The 27,721-nt window shown below is 50.6% G+C and overlaps 1 protein-coding gene across 2 annotated transcripts in view; it reads right to left on the bottom strand.

Annotated features, from left to right (window-relative positions):
- The window catches only part of PBX1 (PBX homeobox 1), a 127,899-nt gene extending 102,451 nt beyond the window's left edge, over positions 1 to 25,448 (bottom strand). Inside the window, exons 1-2 of one of the 2 annotated variants that reach the window (XM_077785260.2) lie at positions 24,898 to 25,448; positions 22,330 to 22,403 (exon numbers count right to left, since the gene is read on the bottom strand). In XM_077785260.2, coding sequence (XP_077641386.1) covers positions 22,330 to 22,403; positions 24,898 to 25,088 — 265 coding nt within the window. In that variant the 5' untranslated portion in view covers positions 25,089 to 25,448. The remainder of the gene's footprint in view (positions 1 to 22,329; positions 22,404 to 24,897) is intronic. The other variant, XM_077785259.2, reaches the window with a different exon arrangement.
- Positions 25,449 to 27,721: the final 2,273 nt, after the last annotated feature.

Here is a 27,721-nt window from a genome sequence, read left to right as displayed (position 1 = left end):
GCCCGGGAAGGAGCCCTGCTGAGCGCAGCCCAGCAGGGGAAAAATAAGGGATGCTGAAAGCGATCATTCAGCCTGGAAGAAGGCCAGGAGACTGGTGTTCACACTTTGAGCACCACAAGGAGCACAGATCATCTCATCTGGGAAAAAACAGTCTGTCTGAAAAGATGGCACTTTCTCCAAGGCACTCAGGCACCACATGGCATAGCCACACCACAGGACATGCATCTACTGCAGGATCCCACAGTCTCTCTGACCCTGCAGACCTTGTTCTGCCTCCAAGGAGCTACATGAGCTGCATTTCCCCCCTGTTCCCACTCCACAGCAGCCACTGCCCAGCGAAAGTTCCACTGGGGAATGACCAGAGGGGACTCCTTGCCTGCAGCTCCGTGGGGCTGGCAGCCACTCTCCAGGGTTTGGCTGCCAAAATGTTGTGCGGGCTCCTCGGAGACCTGCTGAGCAGATGAGTATCTGCTCCCAATTCAACTGAATTTTCATGAGGATGACACAAGACAGCCTTACTGCCAAGTTTCCACAGCTCTTTCAGAGAAGGGGTGCCAGAGCCCAAGAGACACCTCCAAAAAATCTCACCACAGCAAGGAGGACGCCTTCTTTTTTTATCAGCACTTTTTTTCACTAAGCCACTCAAGCTCATTTTGGCAAGCCCTATGCCAAGCCTGCCTCCACCCAGAGAAATGCCAGGGCACACAGAAGTCCTGCCAAGTTCTGAGTGTTGAGGAAAAAAACTAAGGGGGTGGGCAGTTTACAGCAGGTAGATTTATACCTGTATGATCATGCCATCTCCTCCAACACCCATTCCTACATCCTGTACACGAGCTCTGGGATGGAAGAAGCTGTTACTGCCACGTCATGGTTAGATGTTCAAGAAGCAAAGCAGCAGAAGGTGAAGGGGTCTGAGATATTTGGGTTCAGCCCAAGAAGCCAATTTGCAGAAGAAATCTGCTATAGGCCAGAACTGAGGAGTCCAGGGTATCCTCAGACCCCTGTCCTGAAATAGCCAAGGAGACAAGTAGAGGATGTGCCCTTGGGACAGTGGAACAAAAGGGCTGGAAATAAGTGATGGCAGGAGGAATCCAAGTACTGTGGCAATTCTTTGCACTCCTATAGCAGAGAAAATATCACCTGCCACCTTTTTGGCATTCCCAGCGCTCAACTTTGGCTCCATCCAGCAAGAAAAAAAACACAGCAGGAAAGAGCAAGCGAGCTGAAACCTGATCCCCTGAAAGGCCGGACTCGGTGTCTGGCTTTTCTTACCGGCTCGGCCGACCTGTACGTGCCAGCCTGGGAAGGCGTAATGGTTCCACCAACAGAACTTCATTAACTTTTTATACACTCGGCCGCTAATTTATAATCATTAGCGGACAAACAGCCAACAATTACACAAGCAGCACGTTAAGGAGAGAGGGAGAGAGCTTGAAGGAGCAGTGATGGAAACGTGCTCATGGTTGGGAGGGAGCTGGAGCCAGGATGGCGCGTCCACGTCCCGGGGCTGGCATGTGGCAGGGCCAACCTCTCCCAGGATTTACTGGCACGTCATTTCCTCAGCTGTAATTAAGGCACTGGGCAGCAGAAAGGCAAAAGGCACAGGTGAGCACAGGGTGGAGGGAAAAAAAAAAAAAATCTCACAAGCCCTCTCATTTTCAAAAAAAAGGAGACTGGAAGAGTGTGCATAATCCACATTGCCAATTCCTGGCACAGGCAAAGGTGCCTGTTTGCAAAGAATGTGAAACTGTACACAGAAACAGCTCTAAATTAATCCTGATTTAATGAAATCTTCAAACACACATCACGTAACCCCAGTGCCCTTCCACACACCAGCTCCCCTCCTGCTGGAGCAGATCTGTGTGGGAGGCAGGACATGGTGTTGCAATGTCCCTGCTGGCACCTGCAGGGAGCAACGCCTGCAAGCATCCAAATCCTGAGGATGCATCTACCTTGAGGATGGAGATGTGGAAGAGGGAAAAGATTTCAAACACCTCTGGGCTCAGTGGTCTCTGTTTCCCTGAAGAAAACTCAAAACCAACTCCAGCAGTGCTCCCCTCCTGCCAGAAAACCCTCACTGCACAAGGCAAGGCTGCAGGCAGAGGACAACAGGCGGGCTTCTCTCTGCAACAACCCAAGCTGCTTTAATCGATCAAAGAGCTGTATGATCTGCAGATACAGATGTCCCTGCTGCACAGGCAGGCCAGCAAGGGAGCACAGTGACCTGACCAGCATCACTCAACAGCACAGCATGCCCAGAAACCAAAGCTACACCTCTTTTGGCTCCTGCACAAGGGCTGAGCTGCTCTCCTGCCCCGCACCAGGCAGCCCAGCCAGTCCTTTTTGGAGACGTAAGCTTCCTGTTAAACAGGTCTAATAAACGCTGCGTGCACCTTGCAGAGCCTCTCCTCTGGCATCTCTGAGCAGCCAGCACAGCTCAGCACTGCTTGTGGAACGCACAGCTGCCTCCCAAAACTCCACGTGGCAGAAGGAACGAGCAGGACCAAGGGGGTGACTGGCTGTGAGCTGCCCAGCTCCCCTCCAAAGCCAGGGGAGGCTGCAGCGAGCGAGGCAGGCTGTGTGCAGGACCTGCCATACCTTGCAAGCCATGGCTTGCCAGGCACGCTGAGGGCAGGTAGGCAGAGCCCCGTGCTCCGAGCACACAATCCCAGGCATGCTGGAAGCTGGAAGGAGCCGGCACAGCCCCCCCGCCTGCTCCCCACACAGGCACAGGCGTGCGGAAAGGCTCACAAGCTGCTCTGGCTCACAGCAGGACCTTTCCCCTTCCACCCCTGCACTTGCAAAGAGAAAAGTGCAGATCTTAACACATGCTGAGGCTTATCGCATCAAGAGACCCAAGTGTTCAGGCCAGCAGAATGAATGCCTGCGAGATTAATGGGGACTAAAACCAAATTTCTCGTGTGACGAGCTTCCTTCCCTCTACAGCAGCTTAATAACCACTCAGTATCCACATAGGGAAAAAAAATTTAAATCTCTGCACCTAGAAGTGCAATTCAGGGGATCAAGCAGTAGAGATAATTTAGATGCAAATTTGGATCACTCATCCTGCCAAGGATCTGCCACCTGGGTAAAGCTGCAAGATCACAGTGCTTTTTAAGAAAGCTCCTACTTGACCCACTAAAAATCAGAGCATGTTGTTTAGATTATTTTCCTGTGGCTGTTCAATATCCAGAGCGTCATGGATAAAACCCTCCATCTAAGAAAACCAGTGGAGGGGGTAGGTAAACTAAAATGAGACACTGTCACATAGTCCATGTGGGTTAGCAACCGGAGATGGAATGGTGGGATATGCAGAGAGAAGTAGAAATTGTTTCTGCATTCCTGCCTTTGAGTAACTTTTCAACAGAATTGCCCAAATACATGTTCTTTCAGGACTTTTTTTTTTTAACAATGTCACTTAAGAGCTGGGTTTGTCATTAAAGGTATTTGTAGTTTAAAACTGAAGTCAAATTTCAGAGAAATACTTCTAACAAAGGAGGCAAAGGCTTAATTTCAAATATGTAAATATGAGACCCCTCCGTCTTCTTTAATGCTTCTCAAAAGCAAAGCAGGAGATTCTTCTTTACTGAAACACGTTGGGAAATTGAGCTGCACAAATTCGTACAACATTTCTGTCAACCCAAATGCACATTCTTATTTCTTTTCTTCCTTGAGACCATTTAATTTGGAGTGGGGCAGGGAAAGACCTTGTTCTGCACAAAGACGGGGAGGTGCCAATGCCTCTCAAGCCCCAAACCAATAAGTGATGCATACCACAGGGATGCAGCGTTGTATCTGCAACAGGCAAGAGGAAGGAGGGATGATCTCCCACTAGACCCAGGTCAGCAGCCTGTCTAGGGGTCCAACAGCAGCCCCAGGGATAGGATGCAGGCACCAGACCTTGCACAGGAATTAATCACAGCCCTTAGGAGCTCTCTGCCTCCCGCTGCCTTACCCGCACCACCCAGGTCACAGGGAAGCCAAGGGAGGGCAGGAATTCCTCACCATGGAGTAGCATTGGGCTGCTGGGAAGTGCCTTGCCACCGAGGAAATGAAAAGCAGCCACACCCCAAAGGCAACAGGGAACTCTTACTACAGCCACCTAGTAACTCCAGGTACTCCACAATTAATAGACCCCAAAGTTTTTTGGAAGATGTGGAGAGATACCTGGGCTGTCCAGCCTGGAGATGCCTGCACAGGGTGGGAGGTGAGCACAGCAGGAGCCAGAGTGTGTGGAGCAGGACCCTCAACACCCCAAGTATGGAGGGCACAGCCTTTTAAAGCAAAGGCATGGGGAGCTAGGCAAAGGGAGTCTGATAGCATCCTTTGCATAACTAAAGGATCAGCAGCATCGAGCTGTTCTTGGGGAGCTTTCTTGGAGAGACCTTTGCACGGATCCAGGGCTGCTCCTCTCCCTGCACCGTCCTTTTGGTATTCCATTATCCAAAGATTCCAGCAAAGGAGGCAAGAGCAGAGGCAGCCTGACTTGATGCCTCCCCATCAAGGGGCCAGCCCCATCCACCTGCAGCTTGGAGCTGCTGGAAGGGGAAAAGGGGGGGCCTGGCAGAGAGCACCCCCTGCCCCAGCCAGCCCCACACAAACCTCATCCAAAGGCTTCCCTGGGGATGAGGGGCTGCTCAGCCAGCACTGCTGTGTGCAACCCCCCTCCCCCCTGTCCCTCTCCCTAAACTCACTCTCGGCCCCATCCTACTGAACAATCTCGCCACGGGCTGCTTTTGTAAGCCTCCAGCCCCAAAAGAAAAATGATGGGTTTGAACTCTTAACCCCGCCCCAGAAAAAGGCTGGAATTAAAAGGGGTTTATGACTAAGTATGCAGATGGGAATACTGTAATAACAACAGGCAAAATGTTTGCCTAGCAGTTCTGGGCTGGTTTCGGAGGGAGGGGGGGAAGAGAGTGGGATGGGGCGGCTTCTGGCTGGAGGATGACGGCACGGAGAAAGAATTTGGCGGCTGGGAGGGAAGGGAGGTTGCTGATAAATGCTGGGGCAGAGGCGAGCAGTGGGGCCAGGACCCGAGTGCCGCATGGCTGGCACCGAGGGAGGCTGGCTGCGGGGTCCTGGCCGCCTGACAAAGGCTCTGCCGCCGAGCAGAGAGCAGGGAAGGGGGACATGGCAGCAGAGCTCAGCTCGGGCTGCCTCAGCAGCCCATCACACGCCTCGGGGGACACCGTCACACTCAACGGGACTCTATCAAGGCACACAGCAGTGCTGCCCTGCAATACCCCAAATCCCATCCTGCTCCCATGCACATTCTGCCAAAGGGAGAGCCCACAACCTCAAACAAGTGGTTAATTTTTACCAGCAGTGGGACTCCAGCTCTGCTGAAAAGGTGATAAAACCTCAGTGCTCAGTTCACCTAGGAAGGCATTTTCAGGACATCGCCTTCCTCTTTTAGCAACAGGCTGCATCAAGGCCCCACAAGTGGGAAGCTCAGACTAGGGGAGACCTAAACCTCAGCCACCATGCTAGAGTAGTGCACCCCACCACTGGCATAACCCATTGCAAGAGGGGAGAGCACTGCTTCTCCAGTTCCAATCCTGCACAGCTCTGCTCCCACTCCTCTGGCAACCAGGGACATCCAGGACTGTCCCCTCTGTGAGGGATCAGCCAAGCGAAGCCCCTCAATGGCTTCCTGTCATGCAATAGGGAGCTTCTGGACATGGCTTGCAAGACCCCAAAAATGCCCTCCAGGCTGTCCCCTGGAACACGAACACACAAAGAGGTTCCCTCCACAGTTCAGTGGGGATGTGACTCCCTGACTGTACCAAACCAGCACGTACCTGCTCTCCAGCTCTCCATAAAGTGCCTGCAAACTCCACACAAGATGCAAACCACTTGCACATCACACACAGCTTAGCAACCACAGGCCAGAAAGCCACCAAACACCCAAATTTCACAACTCAGCAGGGCCCACGGGACATAAACTCACGTGTAGCACATGCAAACAAGCCACAAACCCACAGACCTCCCCAAGCCCTCAGAGGAGCCACAAGATGGAACTATTTTGAGCAAGGCTCCTGCCACAGGCATGAGAACCTTCCCCCCCCTGTGCTCACTGGGCACAGCCCAGCCTGATGCAACAGCAGCGCTTTGCCAACCCAAGCACCTCGCAGGGGTACAGCTTCAGATGGGAACATGCCTCAGCCACTTCCCTGAGCAGGTAAAGCTGCGTGCAAAGAGCCTCACAGCACGACTGGCAAGGCAGGAACTCCAGGAGACTGCCCAGCTTGCAAGGCAGGGATTTGCGAGCGTCTCAGACCCGCCTTTGCGCAACAGGGACCGCAGCACTTGCAGCACCAAAACGTGGGAATTTTAACTCGATTGTGGCCACCCACTGCCCATTCCCATTCCCAGAGATAGGCAATGCTGGAAGGAGCCTGTGGATACTAAAAACTCCCTCATTGCTACAATCCTCCTCTAGGTCCAACTTGTTGTGTTGATGAACGGAAAGGCAGCAGGCCTACAAAAACCAACTAAGAGGCACGTAGACACCACTTCACACACACACCCCTCCTAAAGGAGCAAGGAGGTCTTTCCTTTGACCTCTCAAGCAGAGCAAATGCCTCTCTAAAGACACCTAGGGACTGTCTGCGGGGTCAGGGAGATGGTCACCACTGATGGGGCGAGCAGTGCAGAGGGTGACAGGGCCAGCCAGGCTGTGGTCCCTGCCCACAGCAGCCTGCGGCGGACACGAGCTGCACAAATGCACAGCTCCCTTCACGCCAGGAAGCACTCGGATCAGGTAATGGAGGGTGTAGGAGACTCGTGAGAGGATTTCTGTGAGTCAGCCCAGCTGGCCAGAGCCCAGATCAGCAAGCTCTGCCACATCAGCAAACAAAAGAGGGCAAAACCTGGACCACCCTGGCCCCTTCCTGCTGCCTCCAAGATGACCCCCACAAGTGTGGGCTTGAGGAGAGCAGCCAGAGGCATGTGGAATGCTGCAGCCAGGCTTGGCATAAAGACTCAGCCTGCTATGCCTTGAGGCAAGGAGGTGGTCACCTCATTTCCCTGGGGAAACACAGGAATACAGTCCTGGGGCTTTTTTTGTTTCTTCTCTGCTGACACAGGCTAACGTTGCTCATTTAAGCCATGAGCAGTCTCTCTCCACATGCAAACTGAACTTGGGAGAACATCCTCTCAACCCACAGCACTTCCCAGGATTTAAGGACCAAATGTAAATGGTCCTTTTTAAAGTCCTTTTCTGACAGCAGTGTTTCCCCTCCCTCCAAATGACATACTTGTGCCTCATGGAGCTGGTTTATGCAAGGGACATTCACATCTCCCTGACAAGAGGGTGGCCCCTGCACCAGCACATCTGCTGGATCACAGCACCTCACCAGGAACACCCCTGAACAAAGGGTCACCACGCGTTTTGTAGAGACCTCCTCTCCCTGGATGCTTAAAAGTCTCACCCTCCAAAACTCTGCAGACCTGGGCTACAGCCAACCCAGCTTCCATAAAAGCCTCAAGAAAATCTCTACCATGAGGTACTCCCAACTTTTTCCTTGTCTGGGACTAGTCATTATTTTCCATTGAAAAAAAAAAAAAAAAAAGGTGAACTCTGGGGAGGACATCTGGAAGAGGGATAAATACCTATCAGAAGTCATCCCACTCCTGACAGCTGAATGAGTTAGGCAAGTGCTAATGAACAAACAGGCTAAATTGCTCCTTTCCCTGACAGACCAAAGTCTCCAGAGCACCCAGAACACCAGGTCTGGTCCCTCCCCAGATTTGGCAGCAGGGGGAAGCCCACCCTGGGCAGCTGCCCAGCTACACTCAGCCTGAACAGAGCGGGGTCCATAACACTAAACCCCAGCTCCCTGCCCCCTCAGGGGGTACCACCCAACTCCCAGAGGAGAGCTCCAAAGGCAGGGAAATGAAGATGAAGCCAGCCTTTAGGAACAGTCAGGCTGCAGCAGCACGCACCCCCTCCTCCCCTAGGGCTGCTCCCTAGGGCAGAGAGGTGATGCAGGCAGGCCAGCAGCCTCCATCCCTCTGATCCATAATGGCCTGTAGCCCCTTCCTTCCCCTGCTCCCAAGGGGAGGCACACCCAGTGCTAAACACTGAGACTAACTCCATCCGGTCCTCCTTCCCTATGTCTATTGTCACTAAGAATTTATCCGGTTTCTGACAGAAAAAAAAAAAATATATATATAACACTACACCTCCCCTCTGCCCTTCAAAATAAAAGTAGCTCTGGTCTTTCCCCAGGGAGGGGGAGTTGAGTTTAAACATGAGTCCCTCATCTAGCCAGCACTGCTCCACTCCTCCTCCTCCAAGGACTTTCACACAGCCCTGTCCCGTCAGCCTGTCTGTGGCATTTGATTCCTGTCTGTCACTAAGTGATGAGGACAAAGGGTGAGGAGTCAGGAAAAGGTCTGAGCTACTTTGTTCATCGTCTGGATACGAACTTTGGATGAACTCCGTGGGGAAAGAGAAAAGCCGCATGGAGCGGGACACACCGTGCACAGCGCTCTCTCTCCTCAAAAAAAAAAAAAAATAAAGGAAGAAAAAAAAAAGGGAGGCTTGAACAAGGGGAAGGGGTGGGAGGGAAAGGGAGAGGAGAGCATTCCCCATCCCCATGGCGGCAGGCAGTCCTGAGAGCTCCCTGCTCCGAGGAGACAGAAGGATATTCAAACTGCCTTCCCAGGAGGCATGTTCAATAAAGCAGGATGCCAACGCAGCCTTTTCTCAAACAAATCTGTTAGCGGCGGGCCAGGGGCCAGCCACAAGGGCTTGCTTTTTAAAGCAACCAAATGGGAATTTCCTAATAAAATAAAATTTTTTTAAAAGCCCCACCGTGGCATGGGTAAAGGGAAACTTGCTGGCAGCAACATGAAGTATTTTGCACACAGACCTCTCTGGGAAGCATGGGAAGATGAAATACAGCGCAGGGCAGGGAGTTTTGGGATGCAGCCAGGGCCAGGGCACCAAAGCAGCCGTGAGTTCCCCTGGCACCCACCCGGAGGAGCTGGGAGAGAACAGTGCCTACAGCACAGTCACGTACCAGGGTGAAGGTTTACAACCACGATTTCTGCTGCTTCAAGCAAGGGAGGAGGCTCAAGCTGCATTGGGACAGAAGTGATTTCCCTCATGGCGACCTCTGGGACCTGGAAAAGCCACCACAGGGCACACTTGGCTCCTTTGCTTCACTCTGCTTTTCAGGGCTAAGCCAAACCAGTTTGCAACAGAAGGCCTGTGGTAGTCTTGCAGACATTAGGTAAATCAGCCCCTCCTGGGCAACAGAGCCATCACACACCTTCTCCTGAATGGCTCTTGCCCAGCAGCCAAGGTGCCTGCCCTGGGATGGGATACAGCCTCCGTGGAGGATTATCCATCAGCAGAGCCCCAGCACAAGATGTGCCAAGCCAGGCAGGAAAATGACTGCAACTCCACAGGCAACTCTGCAGCACTCATGGGAGACCTGCTGAGTGCTGGGCTGAAGAGTGTCCCAGACAAACCACCCCACCATGCTGCACCAGCATCACCCACTGAACACCACAGAGGACTCTCAACTCCACAGGCTGGCTGGGAACACCAGCTCTGCCACCTTGGAAGTTGGGAATCTGAGCGATATACTGGAGGCTGTTCACCATCAGCCTTCCCTGGAAATCCCAGCAGACAGGGTGAAAGTACTCTCCAGAATGGGGAGTCCTATATAAGACAGACTATGTGGATTACAAAACCCAGGAGAGCACTTGAAAGCAATATACTGGAACATGCTGGAGATCACCCCGGATGCCTTGTCTCTCAGCTAAACACCAGCAAATAGAAAAACAGTTCTGCACAAGAAAGCTGTGCCTGGAAAGCAAACACAGCAGCCCAGCAAAAGGCACTGGTGAGATCTCCCCAAGCAGGCACACAGCAGCAGGCAGGGCCCACATTCCCTTTCGGGGTGGGCAAAATCTCATCCCTTCCATGGTGCCCAGCACAGGAGAGCTGCAGAGATGGTCACAGCAACAACTAATCCCAGCTCCAGTCTGGCCTCTCTGTTTGGGAAGGTAATAACTCACCAGCAGAACCAGAAAGTGGAACAGATCAAAGGCTTGGCTTCACTGACTCACAGCTACACACGGCCCCAGCCCCCCAAGATCCACCGGCTCTGCACCAAGACAATGACCAGGGAAAAATGAAAGAAAAAGGGGAAGGCAACACATTTCTCAGGGAACCAACCCATCTGTGAAGGCTGGGAAAGCAGGGTCCTCCCTTGCAGCCACCACCACATCCCAGAGGAGCACATGTGAGGAGGTCACTCAAGCATCTCAGAGGCGTTGCCCAAAATCTCTGATGGAGAAACTTTGATCTCCTCCAAGCACGGCCAGTCCCTGGGGACTGCCTCTAAAGCACACAGCAGAGTGCGCCAGGGCAAATCGACTCCACACAGAAAATTGCAGCCCTCTTGGAAGAGTTTGTTCCCCTGCTTGTTTTAGAAAGTCCAAAAAGTTCACCTGGTGGTGGGAGGGACCTGCACCCAGCAGCTCAGCCAAGGTAGCCTGTCTCAAGGCAGTAAGCTCCCACCAGTGTGACCCAGACAGAAGGAGGGGGGAAAAAATGAACAGGATGTTGACTGTATTGGCAAGTAATCCTATTTGCAGAAAGTGGGAGCTTGGGAAGGAGATGCTGGAGCTGCTGAATCTAGGGCTGTTTTGAGAAGAACAAGAAAGAGGAAACAGGGAAAAAGTGGGGGCTGGGGAAGAGAAGGTAAAAGAAAACAAATCTGCTTTATTATTGCTTGAAACCCAAGGAGACTGATTAAAGCAAACATCCCCCCTGCCCCTTCCAAAGGGTTGTCTCGTCTGCTTCCTAAATCTGATTCCCATTTGTCTCTATATGGTTCTCATTTGTTCCCTGTTTAGGTCTCCTCCGTGGTCCTTGCCGACCCTTAGGAGCTCTCCATGGAGCCATCAGGACTGGCTTCCCTCAGGAACCTGCAAGGGCAATCCCTGACCAGGGTCACACCCAGTACTGGTGCCTGTGAACAGGGAAGAGATGCGGCAAGAGGAAGGCAGCAGGATACACTACACACAATAGGCAAGAGGCCAAGGAAATCCTTGGAAAGCACTACCCAATGGTGCTGATGAGCACCTGGGTGCCTCTGGGGTAGCATTCCCAAACGGTGAAGCAAAAGCAATTTTAAAAAAGCAAAAGGAACCAGGAAGAGGGGATGCAGCACAGGCACAGACCCACCCAGCGTTTTCCTCTCTATGAGCAGAAAGCCTTCTGATTAAACAGCATCTTAAAAATTACCCTAATGGACCTCCTTTCAAACACAAGCCACAGGGACCTCTCCTAATTGCACAGCTCCTTTCCCAATCCCAGCCCAAGATGATGCAGCAGGTCCAGTGGCTGCCCTTGCCCGCAGCACCGGCGTGCTCTGCCAGCCGTGCCCGCTGCATCCAACAGGGTCTTGGAGCACTGTGGCACCACGACCTTCAGTCTTCACTTTCTGTCCTGGCCCCTGGCTCTCAGACCCCTGAATATGCTGCCTGTGCAGAAGGATGCCTGTAAGACCTAACCAAAATCGCCTGAAAAAGGGAAATAAAAATCTGCCCTTCTACCCATGTGGATTTGCCACTGCCTCAGGACACATGGAAAGATCAGGGACTTCCCTACCACCACCCTCTGCTGTGCCTCACTTCCTTCCATACTACTTGTGAGTTTTTCACAGTAAACAATTCCAGTCTGCCCCGGGATAGTCTCCCTAAGCCTCCAGCCATGCCATCGTGCTGCTGCACATCCTTACCCTCAAGAGCCCACAGGTGAGGATCCCATGACTTTCCAGACCTGCTGCAAAAGAGTTATTTCTAAGGAAAACTCCCACCCCGGGCTGTGCATCTGCCAGACACGCACTGCAATCCTTTCCAAAAGGGAACACAGCCCCCTCCACCACAACAAAACCAACCAGGCATCCACTGCCCAACCCATCCATCCACAAGAAGAAACCCAGCAGTGTGAGCTCTTGAGAGCCAGGGCCAAGCCCGCATCCACCCAACATCAGAGCAGGTCCAGATGGTGGCACAGGTATCCTGACATTACACAACACCATTTTCCCCCTCCTGCTTGCTGCCTCTGGAGAGGACACAGTACCAGCAGCTGCTCCCCCTGCTCCCTCCTGCCCACAAGGAAAGCAGAGACCCCTGACCTTCTCCAACACATCCCCCCAGCCCCTCCGCAGCTTAAGCAGCCCAGGTGTGCAAATGTTACCCAATGCCCTCGCCAGGCAGAAAGTAAATTCCAGCAAACGGGGGAAATGCCAGCCGCAGTCAGACACTGGGATGTGCAAATAGCAGCCAGGGACCTTCGGGAGAGGAAGAGCCCAGGCCCAGGCGCTCCTACCTATAATCCTTCTCAGGATGCCCCCTCCAGCAGCTCTTGTGGCAGAGGAGGGATGCTAATTTGACTATTTGAGGGAGTGAAAAAAGATAAACGTTTGCTCTTGTGCTAAATGACCTTTTCAGCCACTTGGGGACAGAATTGCACCGGGGCTTTGGAGTGAGCTACAGCGGGCACTGCTTGCTCCCTGCTCCCCATGCTGGATGCTTTGTGCCTCCACATGCATTTAAGGGGTCCACGTCTCCCAGACACCTCTGTCCACGCAGCAACAAAGCTAAGACATAATCTCTTTGGAAAAATCTGCGTGAAGTAGGGAGGAAGAAGTGGTTTGCTAAGAGCTCACCGAGCAGAGCGCTTCAGACGGTTTCATTTCGCATCGCCAAGAGCGTAAATCAGGCAATTGCTCCTCGGGTTCTTCTCCATTAGCAAAGTATATTGCAAGTCCCTTCCCACCGCCGATACCGATCGACACTTCACATCTGCTGACCAGATCTAACAGCCAGGATTTTCCGGGGGAATAATACATTCAGTGAAAACACCATTCCTGCCACCTGCTCCCCCCAAACACGCAACCGCTCCGGGAGCGGCTCCTCGCTCTCTGCGGCACATGCACGGCACTACGCTGCAGCCAGAAGCCTCGTGAATCTGTATCAGAAATAAAGAGGTGACCCCTTCAAAGCAAGGGTCATAAACCCCTCAAAACACACTTCCAACCAGAGCAGCATGTCCCACGGCCTGAAACTTCCCTAAATGTGAACAGGCGCTCTTCTGGAAAGCACTAGCTCCACGCTAAACCTGCCAGGGGAAGGGCTGTGTCCTGTGCTATCAAGTCAGGATTGACAGCCACAACTCTTTCCAGCTAATTCCTTTTTCCCTGTGAACTGCAATCTCTACCCTTTTGTCTAGAGATTTGCAATAAACAGAGTATTGCAAATTCATCATGTTATCGCAGTATTTGAAATAATATTTTTGCAATTTATTGCAATATTGCAATCAATCATATTATTGTGAATTCTTGCAATATTATTGCAATGAATCATATCTTACGATAATAATTTTGCATATAAGCAGGCTCCTCTCAAACAAACAAAAAAAAAAATACTAACCTAAAACACTTCCAACCTTTTAAAATTAGAGACTTAGGGGTTAAAAGCCAAATTTACAGCTGAAAGCCAGAGACCAATCCATGCAGAAGCTCCAGGTATTGTATCATTCCCCTAATGTTCCACCAGAGAATCACAGCACAGGGAGAGGGAAAAAAAAAAAAAAGAAAAGAAAGATGTGTGTAAACAAGCAATGGTACACCCACCAGCAGCTTGGGTTTTGAAACATTAATGTTGAAATTAGAAAGGCATATTTAGTAGAGTTATGGGCAGATTCACTTTCAGTTTGGCTCCAGCCTTGTAAATATCAAATGTCAAAAGGAAACAACTGCACTGAGTTAAGAGAGAAAAATCCTCATGCTGTGGAGACATATTTGGGATCGGGACTGCTAGAGTTAGGAAAGAAGCAGCAACCAACAAAGAACACTTCACTACTGGAAGGGTATTTTTGCCAGGTAACCTGCCACTGCTAATTCTGCTAATCGACATCACTCTGGAATTTGAAAATGTTATCCAACCAGGAGAGAAACTTGATTTTCCTCTTCTGGTAACAAGGATGAGCAGGCAAGCCAGGTTGTGCAAAACCAAAAATGGGACGTGGAAACGATGAACTGAGTTTCCAGGCTTGTACTTGGGCGAGAAAGAAAAATCCAGGCACCAGCATTTAAGCAGGCTGATCCCACTTGCAAAGGCAGCTCTGCTCGTTTTTCAACAAGGCTGAAGTAAAATGGCAAAGTTATCATTTTAGATTACAGCAGCTCTTCACAGCACTGGCTCTACCGAGGGTTTTCCATTTATCAGTAGATTTAAGGGGAAAAAAAAAAGGCGGGGTGGGGGGGGGCTGGAAAAAGCCCATCAGCTTAGGGCAAGCAAAAAAGCTATTTTGGGTAAGGCTTCTATTATAAATAAAAGGCTGGAACGGGAGGGGACAGTGACAATGTACGGCTCCCTCAAGGTGTCACAGGGGATTTCTATTATCTGTGGTGGTGACCTCCCCAAAACATAAAGCATCACCAGCAGCACTCTGCTCCTCGGCAGGCACGGCTTCCCTGGCAGCCAAACCCTTCACTGGGCTGCCCATTCTCTGGCTGCCTTGCCTTCCCCACCAGGAAAAGGAGCCAGGAGAAGTGGCTTTCTATTCCAGCTAAAAAAAAAAAAAAAAAAAAAAAAAAAATATATATATATATATATATATATACACACATACACCATAGAGGGGCAGAGCTCACAAACACAAGGCCAAGAGATATTATTCCCTTTTTTTTTTTCCTCCTTGACACAGTTGCAAATCAATAATTCCAGGCCAAACGCTTCCCAGCACTGGAAGAAAGCATCACCTGAGTCCCTCCTGAGCCCAGCCTGACAACACACACTAATGTATTCAGTCCATAGCCTCCTCAGGCCGCAGATTCCTGTAATTTATCCATATAGCACCCTGGATTATTTAAGTCGCCGGGGAACGCAGCACCTCTGAGGCAGTTTTGAGCAGAAGCTGCCGACCACCTAGCCCACAAAACCATCAGTTTTGGTTTCCAAGGGAGCTCCCAGCAGATGCTCCCCAAAGGCAACGTGGATTTCACAGAAAACCCCCAATAATGATGCCTCGGGGCACACTGGGGAGGTGGTCATCTGCAAAGCACCATGCAGCACCCAGCACACCCAAAAATCTGGGGTGCTCGCCCAGCCCGGGCTCTGGCAGAGGGTGCAGCCTTGGGCTGCCACGTGTGAGCCCAGGCTGGCAGCCCAGGAGCCAGGCAGTGCTCACAAACCCCTTCTCCCACCACGGGGAACACGTGCCAGATCAGGACCCGATGGATGTTTGGGAAAAGCAAAGGATGCAGATTGAGGTTGGTTTATTAGATTACGGACAGCCCCATGCAAATAGGGCCATATTGATCTGGTCTGCAAACACCTGGCTGGGAATACGAGCAGCCCCTGAGTATACAGAAGCTGCTGGAGATTATTAACCAGATCCATTGCTGTAAATCACATTACCTCCTTCCAAACCCTGACCCAGCATGGAGTCCCCCTGTGCTAGGCGCTGTACAGGGCACGTCCCTGCAGCACAAGGGAGCATCACTTCTCCCTGCACAGCACCCAAACGCCTGAAGACTCAGCCCAAAAGTGTGGAGCCTGGCAGGGGCATCCTGCTCTGGGGGCTGTGGAGCCAGTTTTGTGCAGCCCACCTTTCCTACAGCAACTCCCAAAGCAAAACATGTTACCAGAGAAACTTGCTGCCATGGGAATGCAAAGCAGGAAGGGAAAAAAAAAATCACAAATAATAAAAAAGGTGGAAAATAGATAATATCACATCTTCAGGGCAAAACTCACACTATTGGGTTCCTCAGATTTTGCATCAACTGCAAACCACCCCTGCAGTGCACAGGGCAGATAAAACAGGCTCTCCTGTCTCCCAAAGCACCCCAACTCCAAGCACAGGAAGGAAAAAAAGGTATAGTAAAATGCTTCTCAGCAGATTTCCAAGAGATCAGGAAAAACCCTTTGCAGAGCTTCATTAGCAGAGAAGGCAGCAATTCCAAGATTAAAGGAGGAACTGGGGAATAAGGTGCCAAACCAAAGGCAGATGAGGAATCCTGCCTTCCTCCCTTCTCCCTGCCAAAATCCACAGCTCTGATTCAGCAGAAGCACCACCAGCAGCACAGCTTACTATATCTCACTGCAAACAAACCCATTTATGTTTAAACCACCACCCTACTCCCCTCAAGGATTGCTGCACGCAGTAATTTCCTTGTGACAGAAAAAAAAAAAAAAACAACAAACCATGATGAAATTGTCTCAGAGTTTCTCTGTGTTTTGTTTACAACTGCTGCCCTCAAACCTAGGGCCGGCACGAGTCCTGCTAACAAGAATAAATCTCACATTTGAGAGCATTTAGAAAAGCTCTGCTTGCAGACACTCAACGCTCCAAGGAGGAAATCCCTCTGCAGGTCTCAAATAAGGGAACTTGAACCACTTTTCCCAGGAGAAATTTAGGCCTGAAAGATCTTCTGAGTTTCTTGTTTGGAGCTACAAGGCCCAATAACAGGATCTCTTTCCCCAGACTCACCCACAAACTGACTGCTGCCAGGATCATGCAGAGGCAAGGGGAGATGGACTGGAGAGAGACCCATGGGAGCAGGGAAAACACCCAACATTCATGGAAAAGAATGCTCTGGTTAAGCTGCTGTTTATGCCCACATCTGGTTAATACGGGTATTTTTCCAGCATGCATTAATAGTGAAGGCAGATTTGTTCTCCTCTGTGCCTCGTCCACTGCTGTCAGCTGGAAGCAACCAAAGAGTGGGCTTCTTCCAGGAATCCTCCTTCCCTGGACCCAAAGCTACCCAAAACCTGGGAGGCCAGTGCCAGCAAAGGCTTGGAAACCTGGGAGCATGGGGATTGAGAGCTGGAAGGCTGGCTCATCCATCTCCCAGGAAAAAACAGACAGGGCTGGGAGCAACAGGACACAGCAGATCCTCCAAGAGCACCTTCCTGCTCTGCTGCAATCACAACAAAGTTTGCTTAACATCAGGCACCCACAAAAAACAAGCCTTGAAATAAAAAAACAAGCAGGTTTGCTCCTGTACACCTCAAATCGTGGGGAGTCCCTCAGGAGTGGGAATGCTATGCCAGAGCCAGGCCTGCTTTCTCTGCTTTCATGGCAGGGCCGAGGGAGAGGAGGTAGGAAGAAGAGCCCACTGGCAGCCCTGTTCTTCCCACCTCCTCCCCTGGAGGATTGCAGGAGGCCAGTTTTGATTAAACTAATTAAGCCTGCTCCATTCAAAGAGCTCCAACCACATGCTACCAGGGGAGAAGAAAAAAATATGAAATTAAAAGTAAAGAAGAGAAGTCTGCACGCAAGCACGTTCCTCCAAAGCCGTCCATCCCCAGCAGATCCCTGATGGACACCACCATACTGGAAGATAAAAGCCCAGAAAACTGACTTGTTTTAGAGACAGCTCCAGCCCTGAAGACCCTGATCTTTCCAAGTGCCAGGACCTACTGGGACATGTCCCACCTCGCGTCAGGATGACTGGTTTCCATTCCCTCACAGTCAGTCCCAGAGGTAGCCACTCTTCTTGTGTTAATTCAGCCCTCCACCAAGACAAGGTCTACCAAACCATCCCTATCTTCCCTTGCACATTCCCTCCCCTCCTTTCCCTTGAAGACATCAGGTTTCTGGAAGCAATTTAATTGTGAGTTATAGCAAGGCTTCCTCGGGCAGTGTGGATTGGACTGGAGGCCCTGTTCTCCCAAAATATTTCACTTCCCCCTAGGGCAGCCACGCCAGGGACCCTGCAGACTGCCTGCCACGGAGAGAGAGAAACATCACTTTTGCCTTCAAAGCCTTTCAACTGGAAGGAGGAAAAAAGAAAAAAAACAGTAATAACAAATATCAGAGCGAAGGCTTCCTTCCCTTTGAAGGGCAGGAGGGAGAGCAGGGCGAGGGCTGGACCTGCCCAAAGCTGAGCAAGCTGAGTGGGACCCGGATCCTGCAGGGCTGGAGGACTGAGCACTTTCCTGATGAGCTTTCTTTCCAAGCAGCAGAATGATGCCTTAGGTGCAAGAATTGCATTGAAATTCAAATCGGGGTTTTGAACTCTCTCCTGCGCCTTGGGAAACCTCCCCAGTGGAAACGCAGGATAAGGAGGAGGGCAGGATTTGATACCCTGGGGAAGGGCTGGGGGGAAGGAAAGCAAGCTGCCCTATCCTGCTGGGAGGAACGCTTTAGCCAAGGGGCATTGGGCCTGCCAGTGTACCCATCTTAAAGCTCTGCCTCACACCCCAAAAACCCCAGCACTGCGCACACCACATCTGCCCCTCTTCTCCCCATACTGCTCCTGCTGGGGTTTTACTTGGGGGCGTGGGGAAAAGAGGGAAGGGAGAGAGGAAGAAAAAGAAACCCCAAATCATAATTGCTATATTAAAGAGAAATAGCAGGCAAGAATAATAAGAGAGGTGTCAGAAGTGAAATACAGTAACAGACATTAAAAAAAAAAAAAAGACTACAGTTCTTCGATGGGGGTGTTAATTGAACACAGAGCTGGAGAGAACAAAGGGGTGTTAAGGAAGAGAAGAAGGGGAAAAATCCTACCTCCTCCAAAGATCTGATTTGAGTTAAGTTTGGTGAAGATAATGCACAGGGAAAGGTAGCTAAGAGGCACCTTATATAGCTATTATGTTCTAAAATTAAAAAAAAAAAAGACAACAAACCCATTATTCAACAACAATTGCACGGCTAATCAGTGCTGTCTATAAATATTCCACTTTGTAAATCCCCCCATTGGTGCTATGTACATTTTTCTTTTAGTCCTGAATTCCTTCAAACAGGAGGGAGAGGAAGGTAAGAAAATAAAAATTGTTGAGATTTCAAATGCAAAGTCAGGGTGTTTCTTAAGAAGTAGAATTTTCCCGTTGCCCTCACCTCCCCCAAATGAGCAGAGAAAGTGAAACGATGGGAAAAGCTCTTAAGGAGGAGGAATCAGATTAAATGGTCATATATCCTGTGCTCAGCCTCTCCCCACCGGTCCCCGCCGAACGAGATGGGAGTTGGGAAAGGCTCACAGCTGAAATAGATGCTGCTGCATTTTGACAGCAGATATTTTCCAGTTTGCCATCCAAGGACCCCACGTCTGCGTACGCCTTGCCTGATTCTTCTACTTAGCTATTCTGCTCATGCAGAGAACAGCTTAAAAAAAAAAAACATACCAAGAGAGAGGGGAAAAAAAAACAAGGAAAAAAACCCCAGCCATAAAGACAGAGCCCCTACCCCTGCCTTCAAACTTTTATAAATCAGGAATGCAATTTCCGATTTCAATCCCTATTGATGGGGGAATCAATTGTATTTAGGACAACAATGCCTCCCATTTCCATAATTATTATTCCAAAAAGCCAGCCAGCCAGCCATTTGAAGGCAGTCCTGCCCCTTCTCTCGCAACAAAGCGACCAACAGCAAGTGAAAACACACCAAATGAACGCCGACAACTTCGATGTATATTCAAGCAGCAATTTTTTTACTCCCCTGCATACTCCCGCCTGGATCAGACCTCTCAACTTTTATTACTTGTAAACAGACATCACCCCAAAAGCACCAATCCCCAGGTTTGCAGACAAAAGGCAATCCGGCAATCCCCTGAGCTTTTTTTTTTTTTATCATTATAATTTTTTAAAGTGATAATAAATACTTGAAAATAACTGAAGAGCCCAAATGCAAAAAGCAATTCTTTGGCCAGTAGAGATGACCTATTTTTCTAAGAACTTTATGGACACTTTGGGTTTGCTCAAGACAAGGTTAACACTATGAAATAGTAGCCATAATGTTGCGAGAGATGGTGGTAAAGTCTCTGTAAGGCTCTGGAGTCACTTAAATCAGGCAGCGGGGTAACCGAACGCACATTTCTGCACATCATAACGCCGGGGGGAAGATGTACGCACGCACTTTCAAACACCCACCAGTGACCACAAACAATCACCAGGATTTCAAACGCCACACATGCAAAAATCTGGGAAGCTAAATGGAAAGCGGGAAGCGAGAAGTTGGCTCAACTTTTACGCCACTGCCCGCAAGGAAGGGGTACGCAAACAGACGCAGGCGGTACCCTCGGCCCCAGAAAAAACAAGGCAAACTTCCTCCTAGCATTGGGCCCACAATGCAATAATTTAAAAAAAATAATAAAAATAAACCTAAACCATCTGGCTGTTTGCTTTCTTATGAAGTGTGACTTTTGGGGACGCCGATGGGGGGGAAGAGGAGAGAAGGTCTTTGAATTTGCAAAGTGAAAGAATTCACCACAAACATATTCAAGGGTAGATAAACAACGCTCCAAAAGCTATCTCGAGTCAACCTCTTTGGAGACCTCCACAGCACAGCCCCATAAGTCAAGTAATCCAGGTACAACACCAACAAACAGCATTTATAAAAATGTAAAGCAGCCCCACTTCACACCTGAATGTCCTTATTTCCAGCAGCATGCTTCGCCCTATATCATCTCTTTCCATTTTCCTTAGCAGACAGGAATTATCACACTCTGTCGCTGTGGCTATGCACAGTTCCTCATCCCTCCTCAGCTCACTGGCACCTCACAGCATCCGTGAGCTCACCTAGCTTTCCCCACCAAGTTTGGTCCCAGCAGATTCCATGTTCCCTAACTTTGCCACTGCGCTGATAGCGAAGCCGAGCTGGGATTAAACAGCTACTCTGCCAAAAAGTGTCCCTGCACAGGCAGTGTATGGAGCATCAAATACAGCATCAAACACACTTAGAGCAGAAACAAGCAAAGGTTCCTTGGCTCACACAAAATTAAAGGAGAAAGAGAGAAGAGGGAAAGGAACTCGGTAGCTCCCTTTTCTTGTGGGGGCGCGTGGGGGAACTCTAGAAAATCCTGAACCTTTCTCTCCACATAGACTCTCTCACGTTACAGCATAAGAAGAGTTCGGAGGTCCCCATACCAAACCCACTGCTGGTTATTACGGGAAGTCTGCAGGGAAGGATTCCTCGGGAAGGTCAGAGGTGGCCCCGCAGCCGGGAGGACTCGGAGAGCCGAATGCCAACGGTAGGTGCTTTGTCTGGGCTACACACTGCACAAACAAGGCTTAACAAAGGGCCCTCTTAGTCATTTTATATATATTGCAAGAGTCAAGTAATTGCATTTTCAATCAGCTGCTCATGCTGGGAGGTTTTAGATAAATATATATATATATAAGAACAGAAAAAAAAAAATAAGACCCAGTTCAGGTTTCTGAAAGCTGCTCCCCTTTTATGTGTAACTATCAATGTATATCAACCGGGTGTGCAATCATATTTATTGTCACTTTCATTCATGTCATGCCCTTGCTTATATGGCTTAGATATGAATTATTGACTGTTTCAGTCCTTGTTGTAAAGAGGGGGGAAGGGGGGAAAAGTCAAGTACTTTGCAGCGTGCTAAAACAAGGCAGCTACGGCGGCATGGGAAAGCCCACAGATCAACTCTGGTCAGCTCAGAAAGCCAACAGGAGAGATGAACCACCTCCTAAATTTCCATCATTCCCCCCACTTTTTTTTTTTTTTTTTTACATTTATATTAAAAAAAAAAAAAGAGATTCCAACAAATACATAAATAAGTGGTGCATGTTGCTAAATGTCCTTCCCTGAGCATCTGTTGTTTAAGATCACCCTTGATTGATGACTGCTATTTTTTAATTGTTGCTTTTAAAATTTAAATGCCCCCCTGGGATGTGTTATAAGTGTGTTAGTACATGGTAGGAGGTCTGGAAAGTGGGAAACAGCAGAACCAACGCTCTCATGCCATTAGCTTCTAAAGAAGCCTGAGAACACCCCATGCCATAAAACAACAGTACCCTAAAGTAACTAACAATCTAATATATTGCTTTCACTAAAGGCAACTGACAACTCACTCTTACATGAGCTAGCCTGGATGATTGGCAGACAAGAGCATTTTAACTTTCTTTTTAAAAAAAGTAAGAAACCTTTGTGTTTACCTGAATACTAATGGTAATAAAACTGCAGTTTCATTTTGTTGGGATTATTTCCCACACATCCACTCTGCATTCAGATTTTGTTTTTTAAGCAGCGCCATGTCCTAAAGAAGAAACTAGAGCAAGACAGAAATTGCAAGGGGGTTGATTTTTTTTTCTCCCCAGAAAAAGCAATAAATAAAGAAAGGCTATACAATAGAAATTAAACCACGATATTTTCTCTTCTAGACACAAACCACATCATGCAAGTCCACTGCCAGAAGCATTAAATACCAACGAGTTTTTCCTCCCCACTTAAATACTGCTACATGGGGGCGAGGGGGGGCACAAACTTGGGGAATAAAATCCCCAGAGAACAAAAACAATACAGAACCAACAGCATTGATTTCCTACCTGTTTTTTCTTTGATTTCACACAAGACATTAAAAAGCGCCGGCTTCATCCTGTGGCAGTTTAAAGCATGTTTCCTGGAGAGAAAAGAAAAGAGGGGAGGGTGAGCTCAGGATGTCACCATGAGGAACAACTTTCCAAATTCATGCCAGCTGGCGTAGGGAGGGCAGCTTTGAGCCCCCAGTGCTGCAAACAGCCACCTACCCAAGGCAGGGGAGATGAATGTCACCAGTTTAGGAATGAAAACCGCCTTGGCCACCAAGCAGCTCCACGGCCAGCGCGAGGCAGGCGATGCTCCACGGCAGAGCCAGCAGCTCTTGGGAGCCAAGCTCGGATCAACTGCCTCGTTCAACACAGACACAGCACTGGGCTCTCCCTGTCCCCCACCTCCAATATTACACCAGGCCATGTGCTTTATTTGTGAGGCAGAGGGGAAATAAACTCCTCCTTGCCCCAGTGGTGGAAACATCCCCTGCTTAGAGCTGTCAATTCAGGGAATTTCAGCGCTCAACGTGGAGCACAGAAAGACACATGCAGAGAGAAACCCATTCCTCTGCCTCCATGCTACTTACATCCAGCTTATTTGCAGGTGTTAAAATTTAATTCTTTACAATTGGGACAGTAAACACATTAAAAAAATCACAGCCGGCTGCTTCTGAGAAAGGGAGGGAACGCTATTAAACGCTGCTCCTTTCGGCTGCTGTTATTCCAGAGCTGACCGTTCTCCTGTGGGTTTTGAGGAGAGACTTTGGGGAGGGGGCGCTTTAATTGGCTGGTTTTAAAACCCACCACGCGCCCGCTGAGGCAAAGAAACAGCACGATTTAATTTTTTTCTCTTGAGCCATAGGGTGATTTAGCCAAGGGTTCAGTTGCACACAGGGCTGCTGCTATCCGGCGCCGGTTACGGGGATTTCTGTTTACCAACCAAAATTACACGCGAAAGATGATGTGAACATCTGGCAAACATTCACACTACTTACCCCACCACCCACAACATGTTAAAAAGATTTATATATCTGATGAAGTCTCTCAAAGGTATATACCCTTGCAGAACCACAGCGTTCCCTTATCAGCACACCCAGATGGGCGCAGACATTTGGGTATACGCAAATCACGTACATATGCTGTAAGGGTTCTCTTACAAATAATGCTGGCACTTTGCATCTTCCAAAAACTTAATTAAAAAAAAAAAAAACAAACAAAAAAAAAACAAACAAAGAGGCAGCAAAACAACCGTGCAGTAGTAGGACGGAAGGAGGAAATGCAAAGCCAAATGTTATTGATAAATGCAGCATGTTTGCCAGCTCAGAATTAAAAATAATAATAATTTACAAAAAAAAAAAACATAAGCACGTGAAGAAGCAGCTGAAATAGACCAGCAAGAAAAACCCATAAAGCCTTCTTCTAGCTCTGTTCTGCTTTGGTTTTATTGATTTGATTAACTACACTAAATTATCCAGGCAGGAACACACACGATTCCTGCAACTTTCCAAAGGAAGAGCCCCTCACTGCCCCGGGTCTGGCCAGGGAGAAAGTGAATGATTTCCTCCTCCTCCTCACAGCTACTCTTGCCCCTGCAAGAACATAAGAAAATGAGTAAGATCAACCCTGCAACGAGCCTTTATGGTAAGCAGGAGCAATAGAGAAGCTGTGGAGGCAGGGAGAATGGAAGCTGAGGTTTGGGGTACTTTTATCCTTCTGCAAGTTCTTAAGAGAGTTTTGGGGGCTGTGCGGTTCGTTCTTCCAGGAACAATGTATTCTAGCAATCTGCTTCACCTATGGGCATAAATATCAAGAAGAAGGACAATACACCAAGCAGCTCTGCATCCCAGAAGAAATATCAAGTGTAGCCAAGGCAATTCAGGGCAACTTTTTTCTTCCAATTCCTTCATTTGAGGCTTTTTTTTCCCCCTCCCCTCCCTGAACTTTTGGTAGTGCCTTTGAAGGTGCGCATTAGGTTTGCACTCCCCGAAGCTCAGGGCAATTCAGATACCGGCTCTTACAGCATTTTTTTTTTTCCTTTTAAAATACACCTGCAATTAAGGGAAAAAAAAAAAAAAAGAAAAAAAAAAAAGAAAAAAGACAAAGCTTCTATGAGCATCTTCAAAGCGCAAAAACGCGCTGAAAAAATAACACCACTACAGGGGCCTAAGAAAGAACATTATAAGCAGCCCTAAAAGCGGGGCAGCACTTCGTGGCTCTTTCGGAGGAGCCCGGAGCGGAGCCCCAACCACGACCGCCCTCCGCAGTTAAACCCCCCACCCCAAAAAGGCTGGGAAAAGCCAGGCCCGGTTTGTGGATGGAGGGAGGAGGAGGCTGCGGGCGCGGCGACCCCTCGAAACCGCCCCGAAGTTGGGAGGTGGGAGAAAGATGGGAAATAATAAACGAAGGGGGGGGAAGGTGGGGGGTATTAACCGGTCCCCTTTCTTTTCGCCTTCCGTCCCTCGCCACATCTCTCGGCAGCAGGGGCAGCAGGACCCCCGTCCCCCGATGCGCCCGCGGCCGGACAACAAAGGCCGGGCCGGGGCGCGGGGGAAACTTCCCGGCACCTGCCCCCTCCCCCGCTCTCACCTGGCCTGCGCCTCGTCCAAACTCTGGTCCGTGATGGTCATGATCTGCTGTAAGATGTCTCCGATGTCCTGCTTCCTGCCTGCCTCCCCCTCCGCCCCGCCTGGTCCATCCTGCATGTGCTGGGACAGGCCCGGGTGTCCCGGCATCCCCACCCCGCTGTGCGTGTGCATCAGCCGCGGCTGGTCATCCATCGCCGGCCGCCGGCCCCGCTCCGCCGCCGCCTCCTGCCCTGGCTGCCGGGAGCGGCGCGGCTGGGCTGGCCGCCTGGCTCCTCGCTTTCTTTTCTTGCTCGCTTTCTTCTTCTTCTTTCCTCCCCCCCTTCTTCCTCCTCCTCCTCCTCCCCAGCCTCTTCCTCTTCGCTTTTTATTTATCCTTCACGCTGGCGCCCGGCTCCGCGGCGGGGAGGAAGAGGAGGAGGAGAAAAATGAAAAGGGGGGGGGGGGAAGGAAAAAAAAAATGAGAGAAAAAAGAAAGGGGAAAAAATCCCTTTGGCTGCTGGAGGAGGAGGAGGAGGAGGAGGAGGAGGGAGGAGGGAGGAGGGAGGGAGGGAAGGAGGAGGGAGGGAAAGGGGGGGGTTCCGGGGAAGGGAGGGGAAACGGCGGCGACTCCAAAAGCAGGGCAGCTCAAGCCCCGCGCCGGGGAGGCAGCGGGCGGGCCGGGGGCAGGGGCTGCGCCCGGGGGGGAGGAGGAGGAGGAGGAGGAGGAGGAGGAGGAGGAGGAGGAGGAGGAGGAGGCGGCAGCGCTGGCCGCGGCGGGGCGGCCGCCCGCGATGGCAGCGCCGCAGCTACCGCGGCCGGAGCGCGGCGGAGCCCCCGCGCACCGGGGGAGGGCTCCAAACTTTCCCCCACCCCGGGGCCGCGCTCGGGGCTGGCTGGGCCCCCCCTGCGCCGGGCCTGCGCGCACCGCTCCGGCCCTCGCCGCCTGCTTTTGTTCGGCTCCGGACTCCTCAAACTGGCACGGAGGAGCCCGGGGGCGGGGGGAGGAAGGGGCAGCGGCGCCGCCCGCCCCCCCGGCCCCATTGGCGGCGGCGGCGGCGGGAGGGACGGCCCGCGGGCCGCGCCGCCCCCTGCGCGCCCGCCCGTCAATCTCCGGGTTCAGAGGTGGGCCGGGGCCGCGCCCCGCCCGCGCCTTAAAGCGCCCGAGCCCGGCCGAGCAGCGCCGCAGGGGAAGGGGCGGCCCGCGCCGGGGGAGCGGGGCCCCGCCGGCCCTCAGCCCCCGCCCCTCCGAGCCGTGCCTCGGCCTTTCCGCGGCCCGCCGGCTCCCCTCTGCCCCTCACCTCCCCTCAGCCATTCCGCCTCCCCTCAGCCTTCTCCATCTCCTCTCAGCGTCTGCTTCCCTACCTCCCCTTAGCCAGCCATCCCACCTCCCCTCAGCCATTCTGCCTCCCCTCAGCCTTCTCCATCTCCTCGTGCCCCCCAGGCAGTCCCTGTGCCTCCCTGTGCCATCCAGCAGGCTCTGACTCTGCACGCTGTCCCCAAATCTCCCAGGAACGAGGAAGGTTCCCTGGCCACTGTAGCCCCCAGGGAGATCCCTTCATCTCAGCACCAGCGCGTCTTCATGGTGCTCTTTTTCTCTCTAAACCTTGGACTGGATGACCCACTGTGGTCCCTTCCAATTTAGGACTGCTTCTGTGATTCTCTGCTGTGTATTTCCCAGTGCAGAGCCTGTCCAAATACATTATGCAGGTCAACGGTGCCACATCCCACACTTGATGGCCTCTCAACTGCACCAACAGCCAGCAGAGATCCCAAGGCCACCAAGGCCACCATTCCAACCTACATGTCACAGCACTCTGGTGAGGAAGGACTTCCTCAGCCCCTTTCTTCATTCCCTAGCACTTGAGTCTGTCCTGTCACTGGAAAGATCTCTGTAGGCATCAACTGATCAGCTGGCATGGCCCTGGGACAGGGCTGGCTTGCAAATTTGCATTTTAAAATTGATAAATAAAACAGTTATCAGCAGTGATTAGCACTGTTATAACAGTGATCAGCAGGCATGGCCCTGGGACTGGGCTGGCCTGCAAATTTGCATTTTAAAATTGATAAATAAAACAGTTATGGTGATTCAAGAATTTCTTGCATGGTAAATGGCTTCATCAGGTTGTCCCTTTCTCAGATCCAAGGATGCCAGCTCCAGGCACCTTGTAACACAATGGAAGATGTGTCTAGTCCCAGCTCCTGGCTTCACCATCGGCTGGGGAAAGACCCATCAGGTTCATTGGAGAAAAGAAAAAAATATAAGGCAATTGTTTTGCTTCCACTCTTCCTTTTTAATGAAACACTTTCTAGTGTTTTAAGCAAAACATGACTTTTCACTTTGAAATTTCCTTTCGAACCATTAAAATGTTTTAAAGCGGTGGAAGGCGCAGTGAGATGTTTTGATTTTTGTCGCACTGAAATGTTTCACTCAACACATTCTTCATGTGTCTTGATTTGCCAAAATTTTTCAAAGGTTTCTGCTTTCTCGCCCAAGACATATCTGTATGTTTTTTACTTTTCTGCAGAGGGGAAAAAAAAAAAAAAAAAAAGGAGAAAAAATATTATCATCTCTATGACTCCACAGGAAGCAGAACTGTATCCAAGAAACGAAGAGCCAAGGGACTCCTCTCCAAAGGTCCAAACTTTCAGACACTTAGTCATCCCTTCACTTGCTTGCTCACATACCAAGTCTAGACGTTTGCTGTCTCAAGCCCTGGCAGGGACTCTCCCACCCCCAGAGGTCAGCCCAGGGTCTTTTGGGTTTGACTCTGAGTGGCTCCAAGGACAGGCAGTGCAGCAGAGCTGAGCATGCCAGCGGCAAAGGCAGCACCATGACGGTGACACTG

This window comes from Lonchura striata, chromosome 8 (assembly GCF_050655825.1).
Source record: "Lonchura striata isolate lonStrDom1 chromosome 8, ASM5065582v1, whole genome shotgun sequence".
In the NCBI taxonomy this organism is placed as follows: Eukaryota; Metazoa; Chordata; class Aves; order Passeriformes; family Estrildidae; genus Lonchura; species Lonchura striata.
Note: the sequence above shows the minus strand (reverse complement) of the source record. Positions and strands in the feature narration are given on the sequence as shown.